The 24843-nt window shown below is 36.1% G+C and overlaps 1 protein-coding gene and 1 pseudogene across 1 annotated transcript in view; both read left to right on the top strand.

The window, feature by feature from the left end:
* Positions 1-24843, top strand: part of LOC131523534 (NACHT, LRR and PYD domains-containing protein 3-like) — a 454982-nt pseudogene that overhangs the window by 280262 nt on the left and 149877 nt on the right.
* The window catches only part of syne1b (spectrin repeat containing, nuclear envelope 1b), a 97317-nt gene that overhangs the window by 54802 nt on the left and 17672 nt on the right, over positions 1-24843 (top strand). The window contains 44 exon segments of the mRNA XM_058749891.1: positions 20-185; positions 493-648; positions 794-946; positions 1052-1234; positions 1401-1538; positions 1630-1815; positions 1998-2120; positions 2799-2981; positions 3396-3539; positions 4006-4194; positions 4654-4794; positions 5715-5834; positions 5916-6077; positions 6185-6379; positions 7180-7341; positions 8036-8227; positions 9283-9417; positions 9591-9691; positions 9791-9944; positions 11098-11229; positions 11433-11582; positions 12504-12713; positions 12792-12893; positions 13346-13465; positions 13617-13817; positions 13898-14071; positions 14610-14741; positions 14913-15109; positions 15193-15325; positions 15770-15952; positions 16083-16232; positions 16436-16612; positions 17264-17419; positions 17518-17673; positions 17793-17963; positions 18045-18178; positions 18432-18636; positions 20201-20383; positions 20460-20541; positions 20544-20605; positions 22942-23096; positions 23288-23435; positions 23506-23600; positions 24538-24772. Coding sequence (XP_058605874.1) covers positions 20-185; positions 493-648; positions 794-946; positions 1052-1234; positions 1401-1538; positions 1630-1815; positions 1998-2120; positions 2799-2981; positions 3396-3539; positions 4006-4194; positions 4654-4794; positions 5715-5834; positions 5916-6077; positions 6185-6379; positions 7180-7341; positions 8036-8227; positions 9283-9417; positions 9591-9691; positions 9791-9944; positions 11098-11229; positions 11433-11582; positions 12504-12713; positions 12792-12893; positions 13346-13465; positions 13617-13817; positions 13898-14071; positions 14610-14741; positions 14913-15109; positions 15193-15325; positions 15770-15952; positions 16083-16232; positions 16436-16612; positions 17264-17419; positions 17518-17673; positions 17793-17963; positions 18045-18178; positions 18432-18636; positions 20201-20383; positions 20460-20541; positions 20544-20605; positions 22942-23096; positions 23288-23435; positions 23506-23600; positions 24538-24772 — 6826 coding nt within the window.

The raw sequence follows: 24843 nt of genomic DNA, 5'->3' as shown, positions 1-24843 counted from the left end.
ATGCTGTGTTTTCTTGTAGTCTTCTGCAGAAGGCGAGGACAGGAAAGACTCGGGTTCAGCAGGAACTGTCGGACAGGGAAGGTGTGGAGAGAGGGCTGAGTCTTGTCAAGAGCTGGATCCAGGACTCCAGGGAGCTTCTGCTGAACCCCACGTCTGATCTGGACATTCTGACACAAGAACTGGAGGTGAAAAGAATATGTGAATTCTGCAAGCAACAATATTTTTTGGAAAAATTTAGTATGCTACACTGTTGTCATTGTATTGCATGTCAGTTAGGTGAGTTGAAATGTTGAGCACATGGCATGCAGTATTTCTGTCTAGTGCAGTATTTCTTGTGTACTACACATTTAGCAAATATAGTGTGTCGTCCTGGTATTGCATGCATATAGAAGATTTTCATATTGTGCACAGTGTACATACTATAATAGCATCACATAAATAGAATGGTTGTATAAATTGTGTTGTATTTAATTATATTGTATCATTGTGAAGGTGATGCATGGAGAGCTGATCACTCATCGTCAGAATGTGGACAAGCTCGCAGAACAGCAGCAAAGTAAATACCTGGACCTGTACACTATTTTACCATCTGAGATCTCAATGCAACTGGCTGAAGTGTCCCTGGCACTGGGATCCATTGAAGACCAGGTACATAATTACCGTTTTCATTTTTTTCATTGTGGATTAATAGGCAGTTTCTCATTAATTTGTAGGAGACATATATTTCCAACAACATTAGCATTTTTACTAAAGCCTTATGCAAGATAACATAAATAATGAATCATATCTTTAGGTTCAAGCCAAGGAGAGAGACATTCAGAAGACCAGAGTTATCAAAGAGGAGTTCAACTCCAGAATTCATGACGTGTCCGAAAAATTGAAGGCTGTCTCTACCTCTCTAAAGGAAAAGGCCACTGATATTGATCAGGCCAAAGATGAGGCCAGAGTATGTGTTGCATCTCAATAATATTAAAATTGATAATGTTTACATTTTTTATAGACAAATTTCCATCTTTTGAATGAACTTAAAGTACTTTGACTGTATTCCTAGCGTCTCTGTGATGAACTTGATGGCTGTGGACGAAATCTTGCTGAGCTAGAAGCTGCTGTGCAGGACTTCGGTCGCCGTAACCCTCTGATAGCCAGACAGCTGGCTGATGCAATTGTCAAATTACGAGAGATCCATCATCACACTCTTCGACTGGCTGAATATAAGACAATATGGCTAAAGAAGGTAGGAAGATATATTACAGTATGTTTAAATAGAGAAAATAAACATTCAGCTAATAGAAAAAAAGATACAATCTCAGCCTATTTCCTACAAGCTATTTGCTCATTTTGACCTTTTAATTAGAGCTTTTCATGTATTGCATGTGATGTGGCGTATCTTTTTTCTCAAGGCTGATGCACATCTAGATGAGTACAACGAGATGTTTGAGTTCACAGTGAAGTGGACAGACAGAGCCAGGAGCCTGATGAAGGCCAACATCATCTGGAACTCCTCCTCACACCTGCAAGAGCAGATCAGGATGTATCAGGTGAATCACAATACTCAGAAGACATATATAGCATAGAGTCTAACTGCAGTCATTTTTGTGAAATAACCTGTCTGTGTTTTTGACCTTGTAGTCTGTTCTGCGTGAGTCGCGTGAGCTCCATGGTGACCTGGAGGCCATGCACGAGAAGGTGGAGATACTGTCTGAGACGCTGCAGGTGGAGGCCATGGGACAGCAGGTGTCAGAACTGAGCCGCCACACTGAGGAGCTGGAGCAGAGCATTAGATCACGACTGCAGAGTCTACAAGACGCAGCAAAGGTTTACATTTTTTTTTTTATGTATTATTCTGTTAACTACACTATTCTAACTTCATTTTTGCCAATGAAGATAGCCTTAGATGCTGACATGGCAGTAAAAATAATCAACTAACTAACAAACTGGTAACTACACTGAAGGCTTTTTCTCTAGCTCAGCGTGACTGCGTTTGTATTTTGTTTCAGGATATGGAGAGGTTTGAGAGTGAAGTGAAGGACCTGCATGTGTCGCTGGAGCAGGTTCAGGCCACTCTCACATCTCCTGAACTGGCCCGACTGAGTCTGAAAGAACAACTGACTCAAAGACAGGTACATTTATCTGTCTTGATCCTCAAGAAGTATTTATTTTCCTCTTTAAGACACCCACTAAAAATAAAAGCTGCAAGTTATATATAATTCCCATAATTCCAAGCGTAACATACTTGACTACATGTTAGATGTTAGAAACTAGGAAACTTTAAGGAATAGTTCACCCAAAAGTGTACCCACTCTCAGGTCATCCAAGATGAAGATGAGTTTACTTCTTCATTGGAAACAGGTTTGGGAAAATTTAGCATTACATCACTTGCTCATCAAAGGATCTTCTGCAGTCAGACATGAATTGATGGACTGGAGTCGTGTGGATTGTTGTGATGTTTTAGACTCTGTTTAGACTCTCATTCTGGAGATCCAAAGAGGATCCATTGCTGGAGCAAGTGATGTAATGCTACATTTTTGGATGGCCAGAGCAAGTTTCATTTTCAACTTTTTTTCCTTTCAAGTATGCATAAGGTAAACATAATTTGAAGTATACTCTTCTGAGTAAATAAGTCTTTGGCTGTAGTGTAACTGGTTAAACATCTGAACTGGTAACAGAAAGGTTCTTCTGATTAATTATTAAGTGCTTTCCATCAACCTGTTTTTGCTACATGCATATTTTAGTTTGGAAGGGAAGCAGTTTTGTTCTTATAATAGAACACCGTTTTAAAAAATGGATCTTTTTTTCAGCGTTTGCTGGCAGACATGGAGAGCTTCAAGCAGCAGGTGGAGGCCGTACAGGAGTGTCAGAGCGCTCTAAGAGTCCCTGAGGAAGTGGTGACCAGTCTGTCCATCTGCCGCACTGCTCTGAATCTGCAGCAAGAGGCCAGTCAACTCCAGCATACCGCCATCCAGCAATGCAACATCCTGCAGGTAGGGAGAGCAGTTGTGGTACCAGATGGGAATAAAAACACCTGCTTACCAGCTGATCTTGATTCCACCACCAAACACTTCTGTGATCATGTGTTGAGTGCTTATAGCTTATTAGGCACAAATGCTGTGTTTGTTTTATGATCTGTCAGAAAGGATTATAAATTAGAGATTTAGAGGCTTATTTTTAAAGTAAATAATGATAATGAACATTTTTGTTGGGTTTGCATGATAAAACACCTTTGCAAAGAAACTATATAATGTCTCAGTTTGTATTTGAATATGTCAAAGGTGTCTGAAAGAGGTTGGTTAAGGGGCGTAGTAATTCCTAATTTAAGAACAATGTAAGTCCAGTAGGACATCCCCGTAATGATATTAAATATAAAAAATGTATGTATTTGTGTGATGTCTGTTTAGGAGGCAGTGGTGCAGTATGAACAGTATGAACAGGAAGTCAGAAACCTGCAGGCCATGATTGAAGATGCTCACCGGGTCATTCAGGACCAACCTGTGAACACCAGCAACATCCAAGAGCTGCAGGCACAAATTAACCATCATGAGGTGCAATCTTATTTTTGTATTATTTATTTACCATTATAGTATTTATTAATATTTTTCATTTAAATTTTAAAATAATTTTGTTATACGCTTTTGTCATTTTTTATTTATTTTTTCATATTTCTATATAGCTTTTTATTTATTGATATTATATTTTATATTTATGTTATTTTAGTTCAGCTTTATTTCAGTTATTTTCGTTTATTTTTATATTTTAAAAATATTAATAAAAATAATTAAAACAAATGAAATATTTTAAGAGTTTTAGATTCAGGTAAAAATGAGGTTCATCATTCAGGTAAAAAAGTGAGATGGATATTTAGAGATGCCACACCGTCTGCTAATCATGTTTTTGTGTTTTAACATCTACTGTTTGTGTTTAGCCAGACTGATCTTTCCTGTTTCTTGCATTAACCTAAAGAGCAACTAAATAGCATCTTCTGTATTCTGTTTATTTTTATCTAAACAGGAACTGGCCCAGAAAATCAAGGGCTACCAGGAGCAAATTGCATCCCTGAACTCCAAGTGTAAGATGCTGACGGTGAAAGCTAAACACGCCACCACGCTCCTGTCAGTGAGTGATGCAGAGGGTTTAACCGAGAGTCTGGAGGAACTGGACGGTGATGCTATTAAAAGAAAGACCCAATCACAAGTCTCCGTACGTATCATTACCCTGAACGCGGGCATGACAGTGTAATTGTAGGAAAAGGAAACTATGAAAGTAACTGTGTGCCTTTTGTCTTGTATTAAAAATAGATAATCATCCTTAAATCAAGATACATTTTCTTGACAAGCAAATGACATAAGATATTGGGATTTTTACCCTTGAAAAAGGTTTTCAGGTTGATCCAAAATTTGTTTTGAATATTAAAAAAATGTAAATAAATATTTAGATATTTTTAATGAAATCAAAACAAAAGAACTATTTAAGTTGCAGATGCAGAATAAGAAAACAACTTGCAGTGTTGATTAAAAACTGACCCTCTTACCTGAGTTGCCTTTTTTACTTTTCTCTCTGTGATCTTTGCATGTTATAATCAATTAACTTTACAGCTCTGTGAACTGATTGACTAATATCTTCTGCTCTGTGACTGTCTCTCTCTTGTAATGCTGTCAGATGTCGGCTGGTCGCAGTCAGTCTCTCCTGTCTCCTGTGACAGAGGAGTCTGGCGAGGAGGGCACCAGCAGTGAGATCTGCTCTCCTGCTTTCTGTCGATCTCCCTCTCCTATCACTAACACAGAAGCAGCCATTAGCAAGGTATTAACAAAAAAAAAAAAAAAAAAACCTTTGCTGCTTGATCTGATTTCTAGCAGACCTGTACTGCCTTTTTGCAATTCCCAGTTTCCCCTTAATTTTATTCAAAAAAAAAACAAATGGTTTGGAATGGAAACCCAACATACTCTCTTATATGTAGTTTATACTGTATACGGCATACTGGTTGTGAAAATTGTAATGCAATAATGTCTTGAACAGCAATGCACTAAATCGTCATTTGTTGTGTAAAAAATGTCTTATCTTTGTCCAACACATTCAAATAATACATGCTAATTACATACTGATATCCAAAAACAGAATCAAATTGCATCATTTTAAATATTTCTATAGAGTTTTAATTATTTCTATTTCAGTTTTAGTAAATGGCAGTGTTCTGGATGTATAATGTGCCTTTTGGTAAATGTAGTGGGAAATTATTTCATATGTGCAGAAAATTCACATACTGTGCACAATATTCATACTGCATTCCAGGGTTATTATAGTTAAGTAAAACTATTTTTAAAAATTATTACTTAAAAATAAAATAAACATTAACTGTTTTTAACAGTTTTTTGCCAAGGTAGCATTTCTTATTTCAATTTAATTTAACCTAATGTGCTAAAATAAATAAAACCAAAACTTGAAAAATAATAAAACCTATATAGACATATTTTATGTCTATATCATTTCTATAAATTACAAAAAATTATTAATAAGAGTATCTCAATGATACTAAAATAACACTGCTGCACTCCTAGTAGGTGTAGTCTGTCATTCTGAACATATAATACGCTTAATTTGAACCTGAATCGGGATATGTAAAGTCTGTGACAGACAGCAGTACAATGACTTTATAGTACATTAACATGATGTATTTGTTCTCTCTTATTTATCATCATCTTTTTGGACTGTCCTAAATACAGATGTCCATGGGAAGGCCCACTCTCACCAGAGCGCCCATCCAGGAGCTGTACAATCCCGCGCTGGAGTCTGTAGCGAGCTTAGATGATCTTCAGCGCTCGTGGGAGACCCTGAAAAATGTGGTATGTATGACTTTTCTGTTCAACAGTCAGATGCACCAGGATTTCAAATCCGGTCTTTGAGTTTATCTCTGTGTTTTACAGATAAGTGAAAAACAGAAGACGCTCTACGAGGCTCTGGAGAAGCAGCAGCGCTATCAGGGCTCTCTACAGACCATCTCTACTAAGATGGAGTCCATCGAGACCAGATTAAACGAGCCTCCTATGCACGATCTCAGTCCTGACAGACAAATGGTCCTACACCAGGTGAGAAGATTGAAATACTAAACTCTAGCTTCAGCTGTAGACTGTAAGAGATTTATACGAATATTGATGCACAACAACAAAAACGTCACACTGCCGTATTCCTCCAGAATCAGGTGGAGGAAATTGTCAAATTGCAGAATGATATAGATGAGCTTCAGTCCAGCTTCACAGAAGAGCTGATCTCTGATGCTGTGGACTCAGACTGTGTGGATCAGCTGGCCATGCAGTCCACACTCACTGTGCTGTCCAACAGGATGGCCACCATCCACATGAAGGCTTCTGGAAAACGCCAACTTCTTGAGGTATGCCTAGAATAATAATTAAATAATAAGTCTGATTTACTTTTAGAACACCCTTCATACATTATTTTTTCACAACATGTTTGCGAAATACTGAGCAATAATTAAGTAAAACTTTATTTTCCGCTTTGGAAAGCTGCGACTTTAAATGTAGTTTTGAAATGCAAACCAGGTGTAACTGCCCATTTAAAAAGTTAGTATTGTTAAAAAAATAAATAATATTGTAAATAATAATTAAAAAAATGCCTTTACCTACAACATTTATGTTTTTGAAATAAGCCTCTTATGTTCACCAAGGCTGCATTAATTTGATTAAAAATATAGTACAAAAAACTATTACAATTTAAAATAATGTAAAATGTAATTTATTCCTGTGATCTAAAGCTAAATTTTCAGCATCATTACTTCAGTCTTCAGTGTCACATGATCCTTCAGAAATCATTTTAATATACTAATATGATGCTCAAAAAATGTTGAAAACATTTGTGCTGATATTCAAGATTATTTGATGAATAGAAAGTTCAAAGGAACAGCATTTATTTGAAATAGAAATATTTCAAAAAACATTATAAATGTCTTCACTGTCACTTTTGATACATTTTTGTACGTCCTTGCTGAATAAAAGCATTCATTTCTTAAAGAAGAAAAAAATAATTTTCTTTAATTTTTGGAAATCTTTTTTGATCTCAGTTTCTTCATAAAGTTATGGTGTGCTGATGTTTTCACACATTTTATAGCCTGATAAAGGCTTCTGTTCTTTAAAGATACCCAGTATATATGTATATATATGCTGATGTGTGTAGGAGCGACAGAGTGAACGTTGGGAAAAGCAGCAACAGGCTCAGGCTTTGCAGTGTTACCTGAACCAGGCAGACCAGCTGGACCAATGGCTGCAGAGCACTCGCGGTAACATCACTTCTTGCTCTCAGGACTCAGACATGGAAGAGCAACTCATAGACTGTCAGGTTAGAGCGCCCCCTACAGCAGATCACTAAATGTGTACTTTATGAATTATTTACAGATTGAAGTTGAAAAGAAAATGTATTATTTTGTGTTAACTCCTGAAATGTATGCCTGCTAAATGAATGAGTTTTTGCTTAATTGCACTGGACTCAGGAACAGGAAACTTTTTTATCCGTAAACAGCAGTATTACAAGGCCTCTGAGCGTTCAGATGGATTGATTCTTAAGCGTCTGTGGCACGAGCTGTAATCAGATTATGTAAATGTCTCAGTGTAACACCGTTCACAGTTAAAATGGCTTTAAGGGTATTAGAGGATTCCTGTGAGAGGATTGGTGCTCACTGGAAATATGTTCCGCCTCCATTACATATTCATGAGGGTGGCTGCAGCATTAGTGGGGAAAGGGGTGGGGCTACTTTTGCCTTCATGGGAAGGTTACAAACTGGCAGATGTCCCACTGTGAAACACCTTGACTTTTTATTACAAGCTTATGTGCAGTCTTGACATTTTTAATTGAATTTTAGATATCATTTTACGTATTTTTATACATTACCGTTATCCTAAAGAATGCATGCTTACTGGGAGCATGGCACGTGAGGGATTATGGATAATGTACAGCACTGTAGGTGTCGTTAAGGGCCTGGGATGAGAGCGGAAGAACCATGTTTGAGCTGGCCTCGCTTCTGTTGCTCCTGCAGAACATGCTGCTGGAGATCGAGGAGAAGGTGCTGGCTCTCTCCGAGCTCTCCAGACACAGCGAGAATCTTCTGCTGGAGGGCCGGCCAGAGAACAGAGAGGACGCGGAGCAGCTGGCCAGGAAGTTACGTACGCTGAAAGGCAGCCTGCTAGAGCTGCAGAGGATGCTGCAGGACAAGCAGATCAACATTCAGGTGGGACTTGAACTCTGAATCAAGGCTGGAAGCTTAGACATTTTCGACTCTATGTCCTAGAGGTTCATTTGGATCTTTAAAAATACAATTTGCTTAAAAATTACAGAGTTGGTACCATGGTGTGGTAATAGTGTGTTAGTACTATTATACTTGTATGATACTGAATAATTAACTTATGCATATACCATATATCGTATAATTACATTAGATGATGCTCCAAGAAGAAAAAAAAAAACATAGTACTATCATGGTACATAATAATAAACTTTATTTATGTAGACTATTTTTTTTAAAAAAAGCATCTTAACATGGTTCACAGGTGAGAATAAAATATTTATAGAAATTAAGCATGAAAGCAATACAAACAAATAAAAGCAATTAAAAAAACTCAATAAAATCATAATTTAAAAATAGGAAATATATAAAAAACATATAATATAAAACATTTTTGTAGAAAAACAGTTATAGTTTTTACAGTTTGTAATTAAATATTTCAATGCAAACAAACTGATTATTACAAAAATGGCATTTATTAAAACAAAACATAATTTATATTGTGTGTAATATATTATTTTTTATAATATTAATCACATTTTTATAATAAAATATTAAAAATAAAACATGACATAAAATAGGTTTGATTTAAAATAAAATAGATATTCTATAATAAAATAAAATATGACCAAGACATGTTTTTTTGTGAGATTCTTTGAGTCTCTAAACGCTTTGTCTTTTATGTCCTGCAGGCGACTTTAATTTGGGAGGAGTTGAAAGGCCCTCAAAGAACTAGCGTAATAATAATATATCACAGCTTTTTTGCTTGTCACTCTGTGCAGAATAATTCAGCAGCACTTAATACAACAATCTCCTGCACGGCTTTCTCTTTTCCTGCTATTATATAGAAGAATGTTGCAGAATGATGACTGATGATTTGATTCATGATTGGATGATCATTTGATTTTATGATCATGATTAAGTTAGTAATGTGTTTTCGGGAAATTCATGACTATTAATCCACTGTTAGTACTCATGTTTGCACTTTCCCTCTCCTGCAGGATTCACTTAAGGAACCATCAGACTCCAGTGAATCAGACTCCAGTCTCTCCCAGAGTCCAAACATGCAGGACTGGCTGGCCCAGGCCCGCTCCACACGCAGCCTACAGCACCAGGACACCCTCCAGAAACAGAAGGTAGATTACAGTTTACAAGGAGAAGGTTTTTGGCTTTTAAATGACAAAACAACAGATCTAGAACCATCACCATTGTGTCCAGTGGGACTGAACCTGTATAAGTCTGCTGTGAGTTGCATTCACTAAGAAAGCATCTGCTAAATGAGGAATGCTAATATTGTATGTTAATTCAGGAGCTTGAAGAGCAGCTTGCAGAGCAGAAGAAGCTGTTGAAATCTGTAGCGAGTCGTGGAGAGGAAATACTCACCCAGCAGGCGTCACCCGTCAGAGCCAGGTATCGTTTCTCTCACATCTTACTAGAACATCATTTTTACCTCAAACTTTTACATCTCTGACTCTCTTTTCACAGTTCTGTCTGTCAAATGTTCTGCAGTGCGACAGAGATCCTCTCGCCTGATGTGGAGCAGGAGGTAGACATTCAGGCCGTGAAGAAACAGAGGAGAAAGAGATGGGAAAGTCTGAAAAAAGACATGGCCACTAAACTACAGCTCCTCATGAACACGCTGGAGCAAGACAGCAAACAACCGGTACGGTGACTTCATTACAGTGTCCATGAAGCTTCAAAACCTTTGAGAATCATTTGTTATGAACCAGTGATTCAGAGTGTGTCAAACTGCCAAAAGTTATGTGATTTCAGTAAACGAGGCTTCGTTACGTCTTAAGTCTTTAGCAATGTTTCAACATTTTAACGGTTCATCATTAGGGGACAACCAGTGTCAATGGTTTTTTACCTGATCAGTTTGATAAATTTGTTTACATTTTTAATGACACATTTGTATAATAACGAGGAAGAATAGTAGATAATAGAATATTATTGCGTGATTAACCAAGATCACCGTAGAACAAACAAAACAAGCCCTGTAAATGAATAAAAGAACACATTTCATACAGATATTGCATATTAAATTGTATTTTTAGAGATTATACTGTAACTAAACGTCTGCAGTTGGTTGGAAAAGGTGTTTTATGCATGTTTAGGCTCAGTTTTTGTTGCATTATTTACACCATTTTGAACAGCATTTTCAAGCGCGTTGAAACAATGAATCATTTTGGAAGCAAGTGATTCAATTGATTCAAAGTTTCAAAAAGCTTTGTTTCTCTCATCACTAGTTCACATAACTGAAATGTAAGAGGGTAGATGACAAGTAACATTAATTATTTTTAGCATCAAGTTTTTAGCTTAAAATGCATACATTTTAGCAATTTGATCATCTTTCAAATTGTTTTTGCTGATAACTTTAAAATTCATAAAGTGTGACAAATGGATTTCTGAAAGTTCAAATATTCCATGAAGTCTCTGAATTAATATGAGCATACAAAAAAAACAAAAAGTTTTTCAAATCTTAATCGGCATGCTGAATATTACATTTACATTAATGCACTTGGTAGACGCTTTTATCTAATTCAATAGTTCATGCATTTCCTGTAAATAACCAGATTAGCCTTTCCTCCCTTTTAATCTGTGTATGTTGCATATTACTATTAGTCTCTTTGTGCCCATTTCTTTCCATATTTGGGTATTCAACTATCATTTTCCTTTAAACTTTAACACTATTCTTTTTGCTGCCTGGCTGCCTTCAGGGAATATTCTTGCATAACTGGAGCTGCATAACTGTTGTAATAATCAGATACTGCCTCTGTTGGTGGAGTGTTTTGTAAAAGTTGTATATTTTCAAACAGTTTTACTCCAGAACTGCTTGTGTGAAGACCGCAGCCCCAGTTTATAAGAGAGAGACCCGCGTCCAGGACAAGTCCAGCCTGATGTCCCTGCACAATGGATTCAGTCAGACAATAAAGGAAATGACTTCTCAGGTAGACACATTATTATAAACCACTTCCGGCTTTTTGATAAAAACAGTTGTGACAGCACAATTGAATGTTTACATCCTTTAACAATGGTAGAATCACTAAAATGCACAGCCGTGAGTTGTTTATTGCTTAATTTGACAGTTTAGCATGCTGACGTGTGTGTCGTTGGTGTCATGGTAAACATTATATAATGTTTGATTCTGCAGACCACAGAGCGAGAGGTCATCCTGATGGAGCAGCAGCTTTATTCAGCAGTCACAGCCACGTCCTCTTGGGTGGATGATGTGGAGAACACACTGTTTTCTGGCCCTGCGCTGCTGACAGAGAACGCTGAGTCGCAGCTCTCCAACCATGAGGTCTGAGCATTGGGCAGCAAATTTTGCTAGCTAATAACTGATTCCTATTAGACAGACAGGAAGAAAGCCAGATCCTGTTTGCCCACATTCAGTGTTCTGTTTTTTTTTTTTTTGTATTTCTCCTTAGATATATTTCTTCTGGACAGAAAATTACATGGAATTCTTAAAATTGGATTAATTATTATAATATTAGTCATTTTAATTAGAGACCATTTTTTAGTATTTTTTGTATAATTTCTAGTATTTTAGACAATTTATAATATGATTAAATTAGTCATTTTAATTAGAGACAATTTTTGGTTCACTGCTTCCCATCTTTTCATATAAATGCTTAAGTACTTAAGCATTCCTAATAGTCAGTGTTGTGTTAGTATTAATTATTTATATACTTTTACTCTATTCATTAATATTTTAAATTTTAGATTTTCACTTTTTCTAATTTTTAAAAAAAAAATTTTAATTGTAGTTTAAGTTTTAGCAGTTTTGTTATATGCTTAAAATTTATATATGGCTCTAATTAAATTTTATTTATGTTTTAGCTTTAGTAATTTTACTCGCCAAGGCAACATTTCTAATTTTAAATTTTTTTAAGTCTAGGTTTTTATATAATATATTTATTTTATTTTATTTTATTTTCAATGACCAAAAATGATTTTTAGTAGTTTTACTTCACAATAGCAACACTGATAAAAGTGAAACGTAAAACTACAGATAGAGCTGTAGAATTAAATAAAGCACATTTTAATAAAAATATCAAGCAGCGGCATGTTGTTGCTTCACAAGGTGGCATTGTATACTACGAATATTGTTGGCACTGTGATGAATTGCTTATGCTTCTGTTTTAAATAAAAGCATCTAATAATGCATAGATAATGCAAGTTTTAGTGAAGTTAAAATGTCAAACACTTGCATGCATTACAGACATTGGGAAAAGAAGTGACTGAGGTGACGAGGCAGGTCAGCCACAGCGAGGGGCTGATAGGCGGCTCTGTGGGACTGTCTGAGGAAGAGCAGACCCTGATGAAGGACACCCTGGACTGTCTAACTCGACGCCTGGGAGCTCTGGACTCGGCCCTGGACCGCCGCTGTGACACCATGAGGAGCAGAATGTGGGAGCTCACAGCTTTCCAGGTGGGAATCAGGCACCGTTCAGTTCTGTTAATGTTAATGCAACACTCCAACATCATCTCAGTTCCTGTTTCTTTTCAGACGGAGCTGCAGCATCTCTTTACAGCGCTTAGTGAAGGCAAGTTCCAGATTATCCAGAAAATGGCAGGAGTTCTTGACCACACAACAACTAAACAGATTGAAGTAAGAAAGAATACTTCCTATTTGATTATTAATTAATGCATTGAATAATTAGCAATTGCTAATTGTATTTCATTATTAGATGTTGTCATATTTATTAGCAGTGATTGCAGTATGCCAATGTTTTATTTATATACTATTATAATATTTATTTATATTTTGAACATTTTTATTTCTTATTTTAATTTTAGGTTATTTTATACATTTTATGTTGCTTTTATATATTTCTGTTAAACTATTTATTATTTCAGTTTTTGTTATTTTAGTAGTTCAACTTAAACATGTTTTGTTTGTCTTTTTCAGTTAGTTGCCTGCATTTAAAATTTTTGTCTTATATTACATTTTATTTTTAGCTTTATTTTTTTTAAGTTTTATGTTTAGTTTTAGTTAACAATAAAACTGTTTACAGTTCATCCAATCATATCGCTGTAAACTCACTTTTTACGTTCTGATAGATCATTGCAGAGGCAGAGGAGACGCTGAAAGACTTTGAGCACAGAATAACAGAGCTGAAAGCCAGAGGGGCGGAGCTACAGCTGGACCAGTTCTCCACCAATGAGCTGCTGAAGCTACAGGTAACAACCAATCAATGGCATCAACAAATCTGTCAAACACTTTTATGTTTTCAGTTACTGTAAAAGCAGAAGCTTACCAAGTAGTCCCAAGATACAGTGGTTTAGAAATGAAATACTTGAGTCTTCTCAAAGTTGTCGGTGTGTTGGACAGGATGCATATGAGGAGCTGGTGATGACCGTGGGCTCTCGACGGAGCGGACTGAACCAGAATATGGCACTGAAGAATCAGTATGAACGAGTTCTGCAGGATCTAATTGATCTGGTGGACACGGCCCAGGATAAGATGAACGCTGACCAGAAGATGATCGCCAGCTCAGTAGAGGACGTGCACAACCTTCTAGACAAACACAAGGTACACCAAACTCCGAAATACTTTTTGTGTTTGTGCATGTCCTTCTGATGCTCACATGTCTCCAAATGTTTCATTTCCAGGAATTTTTCCAAGGCTTAGAGTGGCACATGGTCCTCACTGAGACGTTCTACAAAAAAATTAGTGCCTTTGTTTTGCCACGTGAGCGTCAGACTCTGGAGGAGACACTAGCTCGGGCTCAGGATGTGCTCAAGCAAGCGCACAAGAAAGGAGTTGAGCTGGAGTGCATCTCAGAGGTAACAATTTTTCTAAAGTATACCTCATTCTAAAGTATGGAGTCTGTAAGATTTTCAAAAGACGAAAAAAGTGACAGTAAAGATATTCATATTGTTAAATATATATATATATATATATATATATATAACATTTGACCGTTCAGTTCATCAAAAAGTCCTGGAAAAAAAGTATCATGGTTTCCACAAAAAATATTGATAATAACATTGATAATAATAAGAAATGTTTCTTGAATAGCAAATCAGCATAACATAATGATTTCTGATTGGTCATGTGAAACTGAAGACTGGATTAATGATGCTGAAAATTCAGCTTTGCATTACAGAAATAAATTACATTTTACAACATATTTAGATAGAAAATAGTTATTTTAAATGTTAATAATATTTCACAATATTACTATATTCACTGCATTTTTGATCTAATAAATACATAAAGAGACTTTCAAAGCAATTAAAAAATCCTACTGACCCCAAAAAAAGTATGAAACGGTTTCTTTCACACTCATTATGCATTTGTATGTTTCTCTGAATTTATCAGACGTGGAGTCGTCTGGTTTCGGACTATCAGACCCTGTACCGATTGCTAGAGGCTGTGGAGGGTAGTCTGCCGACCGCCAGCCTGGTGGAGGAGACGGAGGAGAGACTGAATGAAAGAATAGAGCTCTATCAGGTATGTAATGAAATCATGAAACTTCAGGCTTCATGCCTTGTTAGGATTAGTTGTAACGTAGTCTAGAGTAACTTGCCAACATGGGTATGATCTGTGTATTAGGATAGATAATCTAATCATACCAGACTGACTGTATCTGATCGACTTGACCTTTCATTATCGTCACCCTAGGCCCTTAAAGCCAGTCTGACGGAGCACCAACACAAGCTGCATCAGGTGCTGGAGGAAGGGAAGCATCTTCTGTCATATGTGAGCTGCTCCAGTCTGGAGAACCAGCTCACTCTTTTGGGCGAGCACTGGCTCAACAACTCCACCAAGATCAACAAAGAGCTACAGAACCTGGAATCCATCCTGAAGCACTCAACCAGGTCAGGAGCTTTTTTAGAGTTAAGCAATGTTTTATTCGTTTTATTTCATAATCTTCATGATGAGATGTGCTTGATTGTCACAGGTATAAGCGTGAGTCTGGTGAACTGAGTCGCTGGCTACAGGAAGCTCTGGAACGCTTGGAGTTCTGGAACACACAGTTCGTTGCTGGTCCTCAGGAACTGGAGACTGTAAAAGACCAGTTATCAGCTTTTCTGGTTAGTTAGACTGGTTCAATGTTAAGAAATCACAAGCATGGGATGTGTTAGATGTTGGTGCATTTAGTCAACCGGTTTCACTGGAAAACCACACTGGTCCAAGCTATGCTAGTGAACCAAATTATTTTATTTTATTTTTATTTTTTAACTTAATTGTTTTGTTTTTATTTTTTTTTATCCCAGTATCTCGGACCATATTTATTTAATTTTTTATTTAATTAATTTTTATGTTTTTATTGTGTTTTATTTCATTTTTTATTAATATATAATTATTATATAATCATTTGTTTTCGCAGTTAGATGTTTTTGCCAATGAAAACAGTTTTCAGAAGAAGCTTTAATGAATAATAATTATTTATGTCTTTGCATGCCCAGAATAAATAAATAAATTCCAGAAACCACAAGATACTGGTCATTTCATGTGTCGTCTTTTCTTCTATACAGGAGTTCAGTAAGGAGGTGGAGAGCCGCTCCAGTCTGAAGGCCTCGGTGCTGAACGAGGGAAACCAGCTGCTCAGACTCAAGAAGATGGACACTGCGTCTCTGCGGTCTGAACTCACCCGTCTGGACTCTCAGTGGTCAGAACTGCTCGCCCGCATTCCCGTAGTTCAAGAGAAACTCCACCAGGTACTGACTGCTCACTAAACAGGCTCATCTGCTCCAATAAATAGGATTAGTTTCACTTCTGGGGTTCTTTGGTCTTGTCAGATCTTTCTTAGTCTGTCGTTTTTTAAAGATATATTGTTTGTTGTTTTAGTCTCAGATGGATAAGCTGGCATCCCGTCACGCTATCGCTGAGCTTGTGAACTGGATTTCATTGATGGAGAGAGTGATAGAAGAAGATGAGGAGAATCTCAAAGGGGCTGTTGGGTCAAAGGTCATCCAGGAGTACCTGCAGCGATACAAGGTGACAGCATTTACTGTTTTACCCCTGTTAGAGTCTACAAAAGGTCTATTGTATTTAAGTGGGTAATACTTTTCCAAATGAATCTATTGGTTGGACTGGATTTTATGGCGATCATCAGAAGTCTAGCTACACGAGAGTAATTATGAATTTTTATGTGATTTGCTAACTGTTTTCTCCATGGTGTTGGCCTTTACTTTCTGTAGGGCTTCAGAGTGGATGTGAACTGCAAACAGCTGACTGTGGACTTTGTGAATCAGTCGGTGCTCCAGATCAGTGGTGCAGATGTGGAGAGCAAACGCAGCGATAAAACAGATTTTGCGGAGAAACTGGGCGCCATGAACTGCCACTGGCAGATACTACAGACACGTATCACAGAGAGGGTGAGACTTCAGATGCAGCTTATACATACTATATACACTTTTCAAACTCTATTCAGACTTTTGGTAGATATTTTCATTCTGAGTTGTTCTATAATAAATTTTTTTTTTTTTTAAACATATGTTACAATGTATATGGTTTTACATATACTTTGAGAAATTTAAGTGTGTGGGTGTGTGCGTGTTTATATATGTAATTTTTTGTTAATTGATATGTAATACTTACACACATACAATTGATATAGAGAAAAAATAGATATTTGGATATTTAAAAAAAATACTATTATCCACAATTTATTTTTTGGTTCCTGAAGTTTCAAAAACGGCATGTTCTACAATAAAAACCATATTATATTATATTATTTTATATTATTTTTTTTATTTTATTTTTTTAGCATTTTTAGTAATTATTAATTTATCATTTTAGTCATCCTATGGCCCCTTGGAAGGTTTATGAGGCCCTCTGGTTGAGAACCACTGCAATAGTGTTTTATTTTTTAAATTTTTTTAGTATGTGCCAGTGATGATGTCATTGTAATATTTGCATACTAAATTGTGATTACATACAGATTTATAATTAGTGTTACTGTTTGGTACATAATTGCTAAATTGTATCGTAAATGTGTTGTTAAGTGTTAATTTTTGTTGTTTCAGGTGCAATACCTGGAATGCTTGTTGGAATCCTGGGTTGAATATGAGGGTAAAGTTCAGACTCTTCAGGCATGGCTGAACGCTCAGGAGGACAGACTCAAGAGAAAGCAGAGGATTGAGAACTTATCCTCCGTGCAGAACGCACTGAAAGACTGCCAGGTTTGACCTTTGACCAAACACGCAGTCTTATTTTATTCAACATGACCTCCATGACTGGAATACAGATTTTCTTGTCTTTTTCTGACATGTAACTTCAGGAGATGGAGGAGATGGTGAAGGAGAAAGAGAGAGAGCTGGAGAGAGTGGAGGAACAGGCTTGTGCTCTCGTCCAAAATAAGACCGATGAGGCCTGTGCTGTTGTCATGGAGTCTTTACAAGCCTTGAATAACACATGGGCCAATCTGGACCACCTGGTATTTACTGTTTTAATTTGACTATAATGTGATTCTGTATTTTATAAGTATCTTTAAAGGTTTTAGTGTTTGTATGTGGGTTTCTGCATGTAAATTGTATTTTTATTGCTGCGTCTCAGATCGGACAGCTCAAGATCAGCCTGAAGTCTGTCCAGGACAAGTGGAGTCAATACAAACAAGCGTCTGAGGAGATCAACGGCTACCTGACGGAGGGACGCTACTCTGTGTCCCGCTACCGTCTGCTCACAGGATCTCTGGAGGCTTCGCGGCTACAGGTGGAGAGTCTACAGGTAAAGCAAGTTCCAGTTCATCTGCAAATCATAGATTTAAAGTGGAAAAATGTCTCATATTGTTTCTTCTGACATCTGTAGAACCTGCAGGAGGAGCTTGAGAAACAAGAGAGCAGTCTGAGAAAGTTTGGATCAGTTACGCATCAGCTTCTGGAGGAGTGCCACCCATCTGTGTCTGACACGCTCAATAACACGCTAAAAGACATTAATGCCAGGTCCATTTTAAATTTTTTTTATATATACAGTATGTACAATAAAACTCGCAGTACTTTTTTGTAAATGTTTGTTTATAATTATAGTCCTAACTTAAGTCTAATACAGCAATGAAAAACATATCATCTGAAAAATGCATGTCTGTAATATAAGCTGCAAGCATTTTAGTTTGTAAATGCAAAGTCATTTTTGCTTGAGTGGTTTTGTGAGTGAGCTTGATGTAATGGAAGTGTGTGTGTGTTTTGTGGTCTTCAGGTGGAACAGTCTGCAGGAGGAGATCGTGGAGCGTCTGAAGAGCAGTAAGGCTCTCCTGCAGCTCTGGCAGAGCTATAGAGATCTTTATGGACAGAGTGACTCCAGCATCCAGACACTAGAGGAGAGAGCAAACCAGATGCTGAAGACAGCCAGCCACAAAGACATCACAGAGGAGGAAGTGTCCACCTGGATTCAAGACTGTGCTGTGAGTGTAATATTGATTATGATTATGTGCCAACACTTTCAAAAGTTGAAAAGATTGGTAACACTTTCAAAATCTGTTAACATTAATGTACTAACATGAACATGAACTTTAAGAAATGTTAATAAATGCTGCAAAAACTTTGTTTTTTTAGTTTGTGAGTTAATGCTAATGAGACTTCATTGTGTTGTGTTACAGATTTTTTACATGTTCATTGTTCACTTTCATAACAATTATTGTTATTGTGTACTGTAGCAACAACTTTTATTTTTATAAGTGAACTTGACAATATTTGTCTTACAAGTATTCAGTTACGTCTTTTATCTGATATATTCTCTGGTTAGTCAGGAGTATCATTGATACCCACATCCAATTGTTTTTAATGTATTATAATAATTTATAATTATTTTGTGATGAATTTTTAAATGTTAGATGTAATGCCTTAAAATCAACTGTGTGATCTACTCTCATAAATGTTTGTGTATTCTACTAATGCACTAATCATACATTTTGAACAGCAACTGTTTCTGTACATTTTTGTATTTCATATTCACCCTTGTTGAGAATGTAGAATCATGTTCATCTCAATCCAAGTTGTATATGCATTTAATTCATTTATAATTATTTTTAATTAATTTAATATTTTTAGATAAGATTTTAATGCCTTAAAGTGAGTTGTATGCTCTCTTAATTAATACTACATTTTAATACTTTACCTTTACATAATACTAAGTATTATAATGCATTAAAACACATGATCAATGCTATAAAAAAATAAATCATATCATGCATTATACATTTAAGAATGGTTACCATGAGTAAGTTAGGTATTATGCATTACAACTGTGGTTATAGTTGTGTATGAAACAATTACAATTACAAAATTACAAATACGTATCTATAACGTCATATGTGACCCTGGACCACAAAACAAGTCGCTGGGGTATATTTGTAGCAATAGCCAAAAATACATGGGCCAAATGATCATTTTTTTTATGCCAAAAATCATTAGGATATTAAGTAAAGATCATGTTCCATTAAGATATTTTGTAAATTTCCTACCATAAATATATTAAAACTTAATTTTTGATTAGTAATATGCATTGCTAAGAACTTTAAAGGCAATTTTCTCAGTATTTAGATTTTTTTTTTGCACCCTCAGATTCCAGATTTTCGGCCAAATATTGTCCGATCCTAACAAACCAGACATCAATGGAAAGCTTATTTATTCAGCTTTCAGATGGTGTATAAATCTCAATTTCAAAAAATTGACACACATGACTGGTTTTGTGGTCCAGGGTCACATATGACGTTATAGATACGTTTATGAAGCATTAAGAATATCTGGACATTATTTATGATTTAGAGCTCTAAATCTACTACTGTAAACCTGTAGAATACAGAAATGGTTTGTGAATAGTTTTTAAAGTGTTTGTGGATCCTAAGTGTTCACTAATGCACTAATCATAAATTCTGAACAGCAGCTACTTATGTACATTTTTTTATTTCATAATCATTAATTAGTGTAATCAGTACAGTAATTTACTCTCATCCCATGTTCCCTCAGGAGCTGCTGCGCTCTCAGGCTCCTGTCCAGGCTTCTCTGCAGGTTTTATTGGAGCTGGGAGAGCAGCTCAAACAGCAGGTGGACACATCAGCTGCGGCCTCCATCCAGTCTGACCACCTGTCTCTCACCCAACGCCTCAGTGCTGTAGAGCAGAGCCTGAGCCGACAGCAGGTGGCGCTGCAGGTGAGTGAAGAAGATCATTGAAGTGGTGTATGAGAGTGTTTTAGCGTTTGACACTGAGGGTTGTTTTTCTCCCCAGGCTGGAGTTCGGGACTACGAGACGTTTAACAAGCAGTTGGACTCTCTGTCCCGCTGGATCATTGAAGCTGAGGAGGTTCTGAAAGCCAGGATCCCAACGGTTCCTCTGACCAGTCACTGATCCAGGACCGCATGGAGGAACTCAAGGTATACAAGAATGAATAGATACATTATACTGGGATGCCTGAAATATGCAAAGATCAGATCAGTGTTGTTATTGTCTTCTAAAACTAATTAATTTTGTTTTACATGAATTGAAATAAAGCTGAAAAACATAAAACATAAATAGATAAGAGGAAAAATTTATAATAAAAGATTAGAAATGTTACCTTGGCAACTAGCTGAAATAAAATAACTTTGAGCTGAAATATTAAAATTACTCAAACTAAAACTGAAATTAAAAATTAATTAAAATCATTAATGGACATAACAAAATTACTACAAATTTAAATCTGAAAATATAAATATAAATATGAAAGCTTATTCAAAATATTAATAAATACTACAGTAGTATATAAGTAATACCAAATTAACCTTAAAATAAAGCTGAAATAAAAATGTAAATAAATATTAAAATGACTAAAACTGAAACTGAAATAAAAAAATGAATTAAAATCATTAACTCACATAACAAAATGAAACCAAAATTAAAATCTGAAAAATAAAAGCTAATTCAAAATAATATAGTAGTATATAAATAATACCAAAATAACCCAGGATCAGGGTGGCCGATATGTACACTGTAAGTCAAAATATTGGACACAGTTGAATTTGTTTCTGTTTATGTTAAAAACCCTTTGTTCCAAAATGTTTTTGCTTAAATACTCAAAATTATTTTTGTACAGAATTGTTGTACATATACATAAATTATATAAGAAAAAAATTAAAGCAGTTTCCTTTTTTTTTTTTTTTTTTTTGGGAGTATACAAAGGATATTGCAATATCAATTGACACTTTTTTTTTTTTTTTTTTTTTACAATTATTAAGGTTGAACATGAGCCCCCCCACCCCAAAAGGAGGAGAATAAAATGAAGTACCAAAAAAAAAAAGGGCACCCACATAAATTGTCAATGCAACTAAATAATTATACCTTAAAGTATAATGAAACAAAAGAAAGCAGAGATCCTTAGGTTAAAGGGGAAAAATAAAAAAAGTATCAAAAAGGGAATACCAAAAATCTTCCAACGTTGGACAAGAAAAAAAACATGTGGGTATGATTAGCAGGAGCCAGAGAACACCTATTACAAATAACATCCACTCCCGGAAATAGCTTACTTCCCTTAAGAAAAAGAAGTTTTTTAGTTTACTTCTTTTAAACTAAAAAATAAGAAAGTATGCTTTTAGTTTACTTTTTATGTGCCTCTCAGAAATGGGCTTTATGTACTTCTTAGAAATATACTTAAAATGACATTTAAGTATACTTGACTTACACTTAGAAAAAGTCTAAATATATTTGAGCTATACTTGTGCTCCTAGAATCCATGTTTTCATTGTTATATGGTAGGGGGTGCTAGTACACATCTTCTGTACAGAATTTCCAAAAAAAACACAAGTGAAGAAAAACCAAAACAACAGATGCTTCCACATGTAATCTAACACGATCATCAGACATAAAACAGCATCAAAACTGTGTAAAGTTATGGAATAAAATGTCACCAATGAAGAGGTAATAATGACTGTCAAGCTTTGGGGTGTTGATCGACTCCATCTACGTTTTGATAATCATTCTGAATCCAATTCATAGTCTTTTTTCATGTTATTTCTTTATTTCTTATGAAACTTACCCACATTCAAGTGTTTAAAAAAAGAATGTTTTTGTTTACAAGCAGATACTCTGTTCTTTCTATGGATGTTTTGTATGTTCACATATTCATATAACAAAATATATACAAATTAATACCTAAATAGGGACATAGTACTTAAAGTATGATGTAAAGTTCACTTAAAGAAAACTTACGAGTATACTTGCAGTATAAAACTACTAAACTAGTAGTTTACTGGGACTATACTTCAAAGTGTACTAAAAATGCTATTACAAGTATTTCATTAGTAAACTATCAATATACCTATAAGTTCACTTTTAGTATAGTTGCAGTACAAGCTAAAAACATTGATTTAAACTAGTTGTGTACTCGAAGTTTACTACTGTTATACTTAAAAGTATACTTTTATACACTATAAACTGGGCCAATTTAGTCCCAAGGAGTATTGAAATAGTACACTTACAAGTATACTACTAGTACACTGATATTTGTATACTTACTACATAAAGTATACTTAAAAATATACTTGAACTTTACTTTAGTATACTTAACAAAATAAACTGAAGTATACTTCAAAGCAGTTTCCATTTGATTCACTTTTTTAGTTTTTGATCAAAATAACAGAAAATCTGAAAACCGAAAATGTGCAGTCACTTAAAATGACTTGACCAACATTTTAATTGACCACCAGTGTTTTTGTTTGTTTGTTTTTTTGTGCAGAAACAAATGCTGAAGTTCAGCAGTATGGCTCCTGATCTGGAGAGGCTGAATGAACTGGGTTACAGACTCCCTCTCAACGACTCTGAGATCAAACGCATGCAGAACCTCAACAGAAGCTGGTCCACCACTTCAGCTCAGACCACGGAGAGATTCAGGTTTGCTCCGACTCATTATAAAGAGAGATTATATCATTATTGAATACTTCCTTCTCATAACTTTCTTAAATCCCCTGCATGGCTCTTTTTGGGCTTTGTAAAGAAATACATAAAAGGAAATACATAGTACTGTACTAGATATTGTTGAGGGTCTGATTTTCTTCTAAAGGATGTCTAAATTCTCTTCTCAGCAAACTTCAGGCCCTGCTACTACAGCAGCAGACCTTTCTGGAGAAGTGCGAGACGTGGATGGAGTTCCTGGTGCAGACGGAGGAAAAACTGACCGTGGAGATTTCCGGAAACTTCCAGAGCCTGATGGAGCAGCAGAGAGCTCATGAGGTGAGACATACAAAAGCAAATTAGGAGTTGCAAACCTTGCCTAGTTACTAAAAAATGAGCAATGTTACAGCTGTTTCAGGCAGAGATGTTCAGCAGACAGCAGATCCTTCACTCCATCATCAGCGATGGACAAGGCATGCTGGAGCAGGGGCAGGTGGACGACAGGTGAGTGACATCATCATCATCATCATCAGATATATGAATATTCAATTCAATTCAAGTTTATTTGTATAGCGCTTTTTACGATACAATCGTTGCAAAGCAGCTTTACAGGAAATTAAGTTTCTACTATACATATACACACATATATATATATATATATATATATATACACACATGCATACACATATGCACACATATATACACATACATATGTGAAGAAGAAACCCAATATATTTAAGTTATGACAGACTTAACTTGGTAATTGTGTATGTTGTCTGAGGGTTGGCATCCTCCGTGGTCCTCTGAGGTGTTGCCATCATCTCTTCTCAGGTGTTTGGTCATCCCGGATCTTTTAAGGGTTGGATCCAGACTGACGCTTCAGTAATTCCTAGTAGTAATTCCTTCATAATTAGCAGAATCAGAGAAACAGATAGAGACATAATTAGCGTAGCTGCTGTTCTATTAAAGCAAAAATGATTTGTTCAACCCAATCTAAAGAATTATAATGTACATTTGATTAGATATAAATGCAGTACAAGATTATTATGTGAATGCTTGGCTAAAGAGATGTGTCTTTAATCTAGATTTAAACAGAGAGAGTGTGTCTGAACCCCGAACGTTATCAGGAAGGCTATTCCAGAGTTTGGGTGCCAAATGTGAAAAAGCTCTACCTCCTTTAGTGGATTTTGTTATCCTAGGTACTACCAAAAGTCCAGAATTTTGCGACCTTAGGGAGCGGGTTGGATTGTAGCGTGGTAGAAGACTAGTTAGGTACGCAGGAGATAAACCATTTAGTGCCTTATAGGCAAGTAATAGTATTTTGTAATTGATCCGGAATCCGGATAATAGGTAGCCAGTGCAGAGACTGTACTGCAAGATACCAGCATTCAAAATGCATGAACAGACTGAATGCTCATATTGAAACTGACCGTGTTTCCAGAGATGAGTTCAAGCTGAAGCTGGCTCTGCTGAGTAACCAGTGGCAGGGGGTGGTGAGACGGGCACAGCAGCGCAGGGGCATCATAGACAGTCTCCTGCGGCAGTGGCAGCGCTACAGAGAGATGGTGGAGAAGCTGAGGAAGTGGTTGGTGGAAGTGTCCCATCAGGCCGAGACCTTGCAGGCGGGTGCACCTGTGCCACTGCAACAGGCACGAGCCATGCTGGATGCAGTTCAGGTATGCATTGTTTGACCTAAATGTGACCCTGGACCACAAAACCAGTCATAAGTGTCAGTTTTTTTAAATTG

This window comes from Onychostoma macrolepis, chromosome 17, assembly GCF_012432095.1.
Source record: "Onychostoma macrolepis isolate SWU-2019 chromosome 17, ASM1243209v1, whole genome shotgun sequence".
NCBI classification, from domain to species: Eukaryota; Metazoa; Chordata; class Actinopteri; order Cypriniformes; family Cyprinidae; genus Onychostoma; species Onychostoma macrolepis.
The sequence above is the reverse complement of the archived record's forward strand: the minus strand, read 5'-3'. Positions and strand labels throughout refer to the sequence as shown.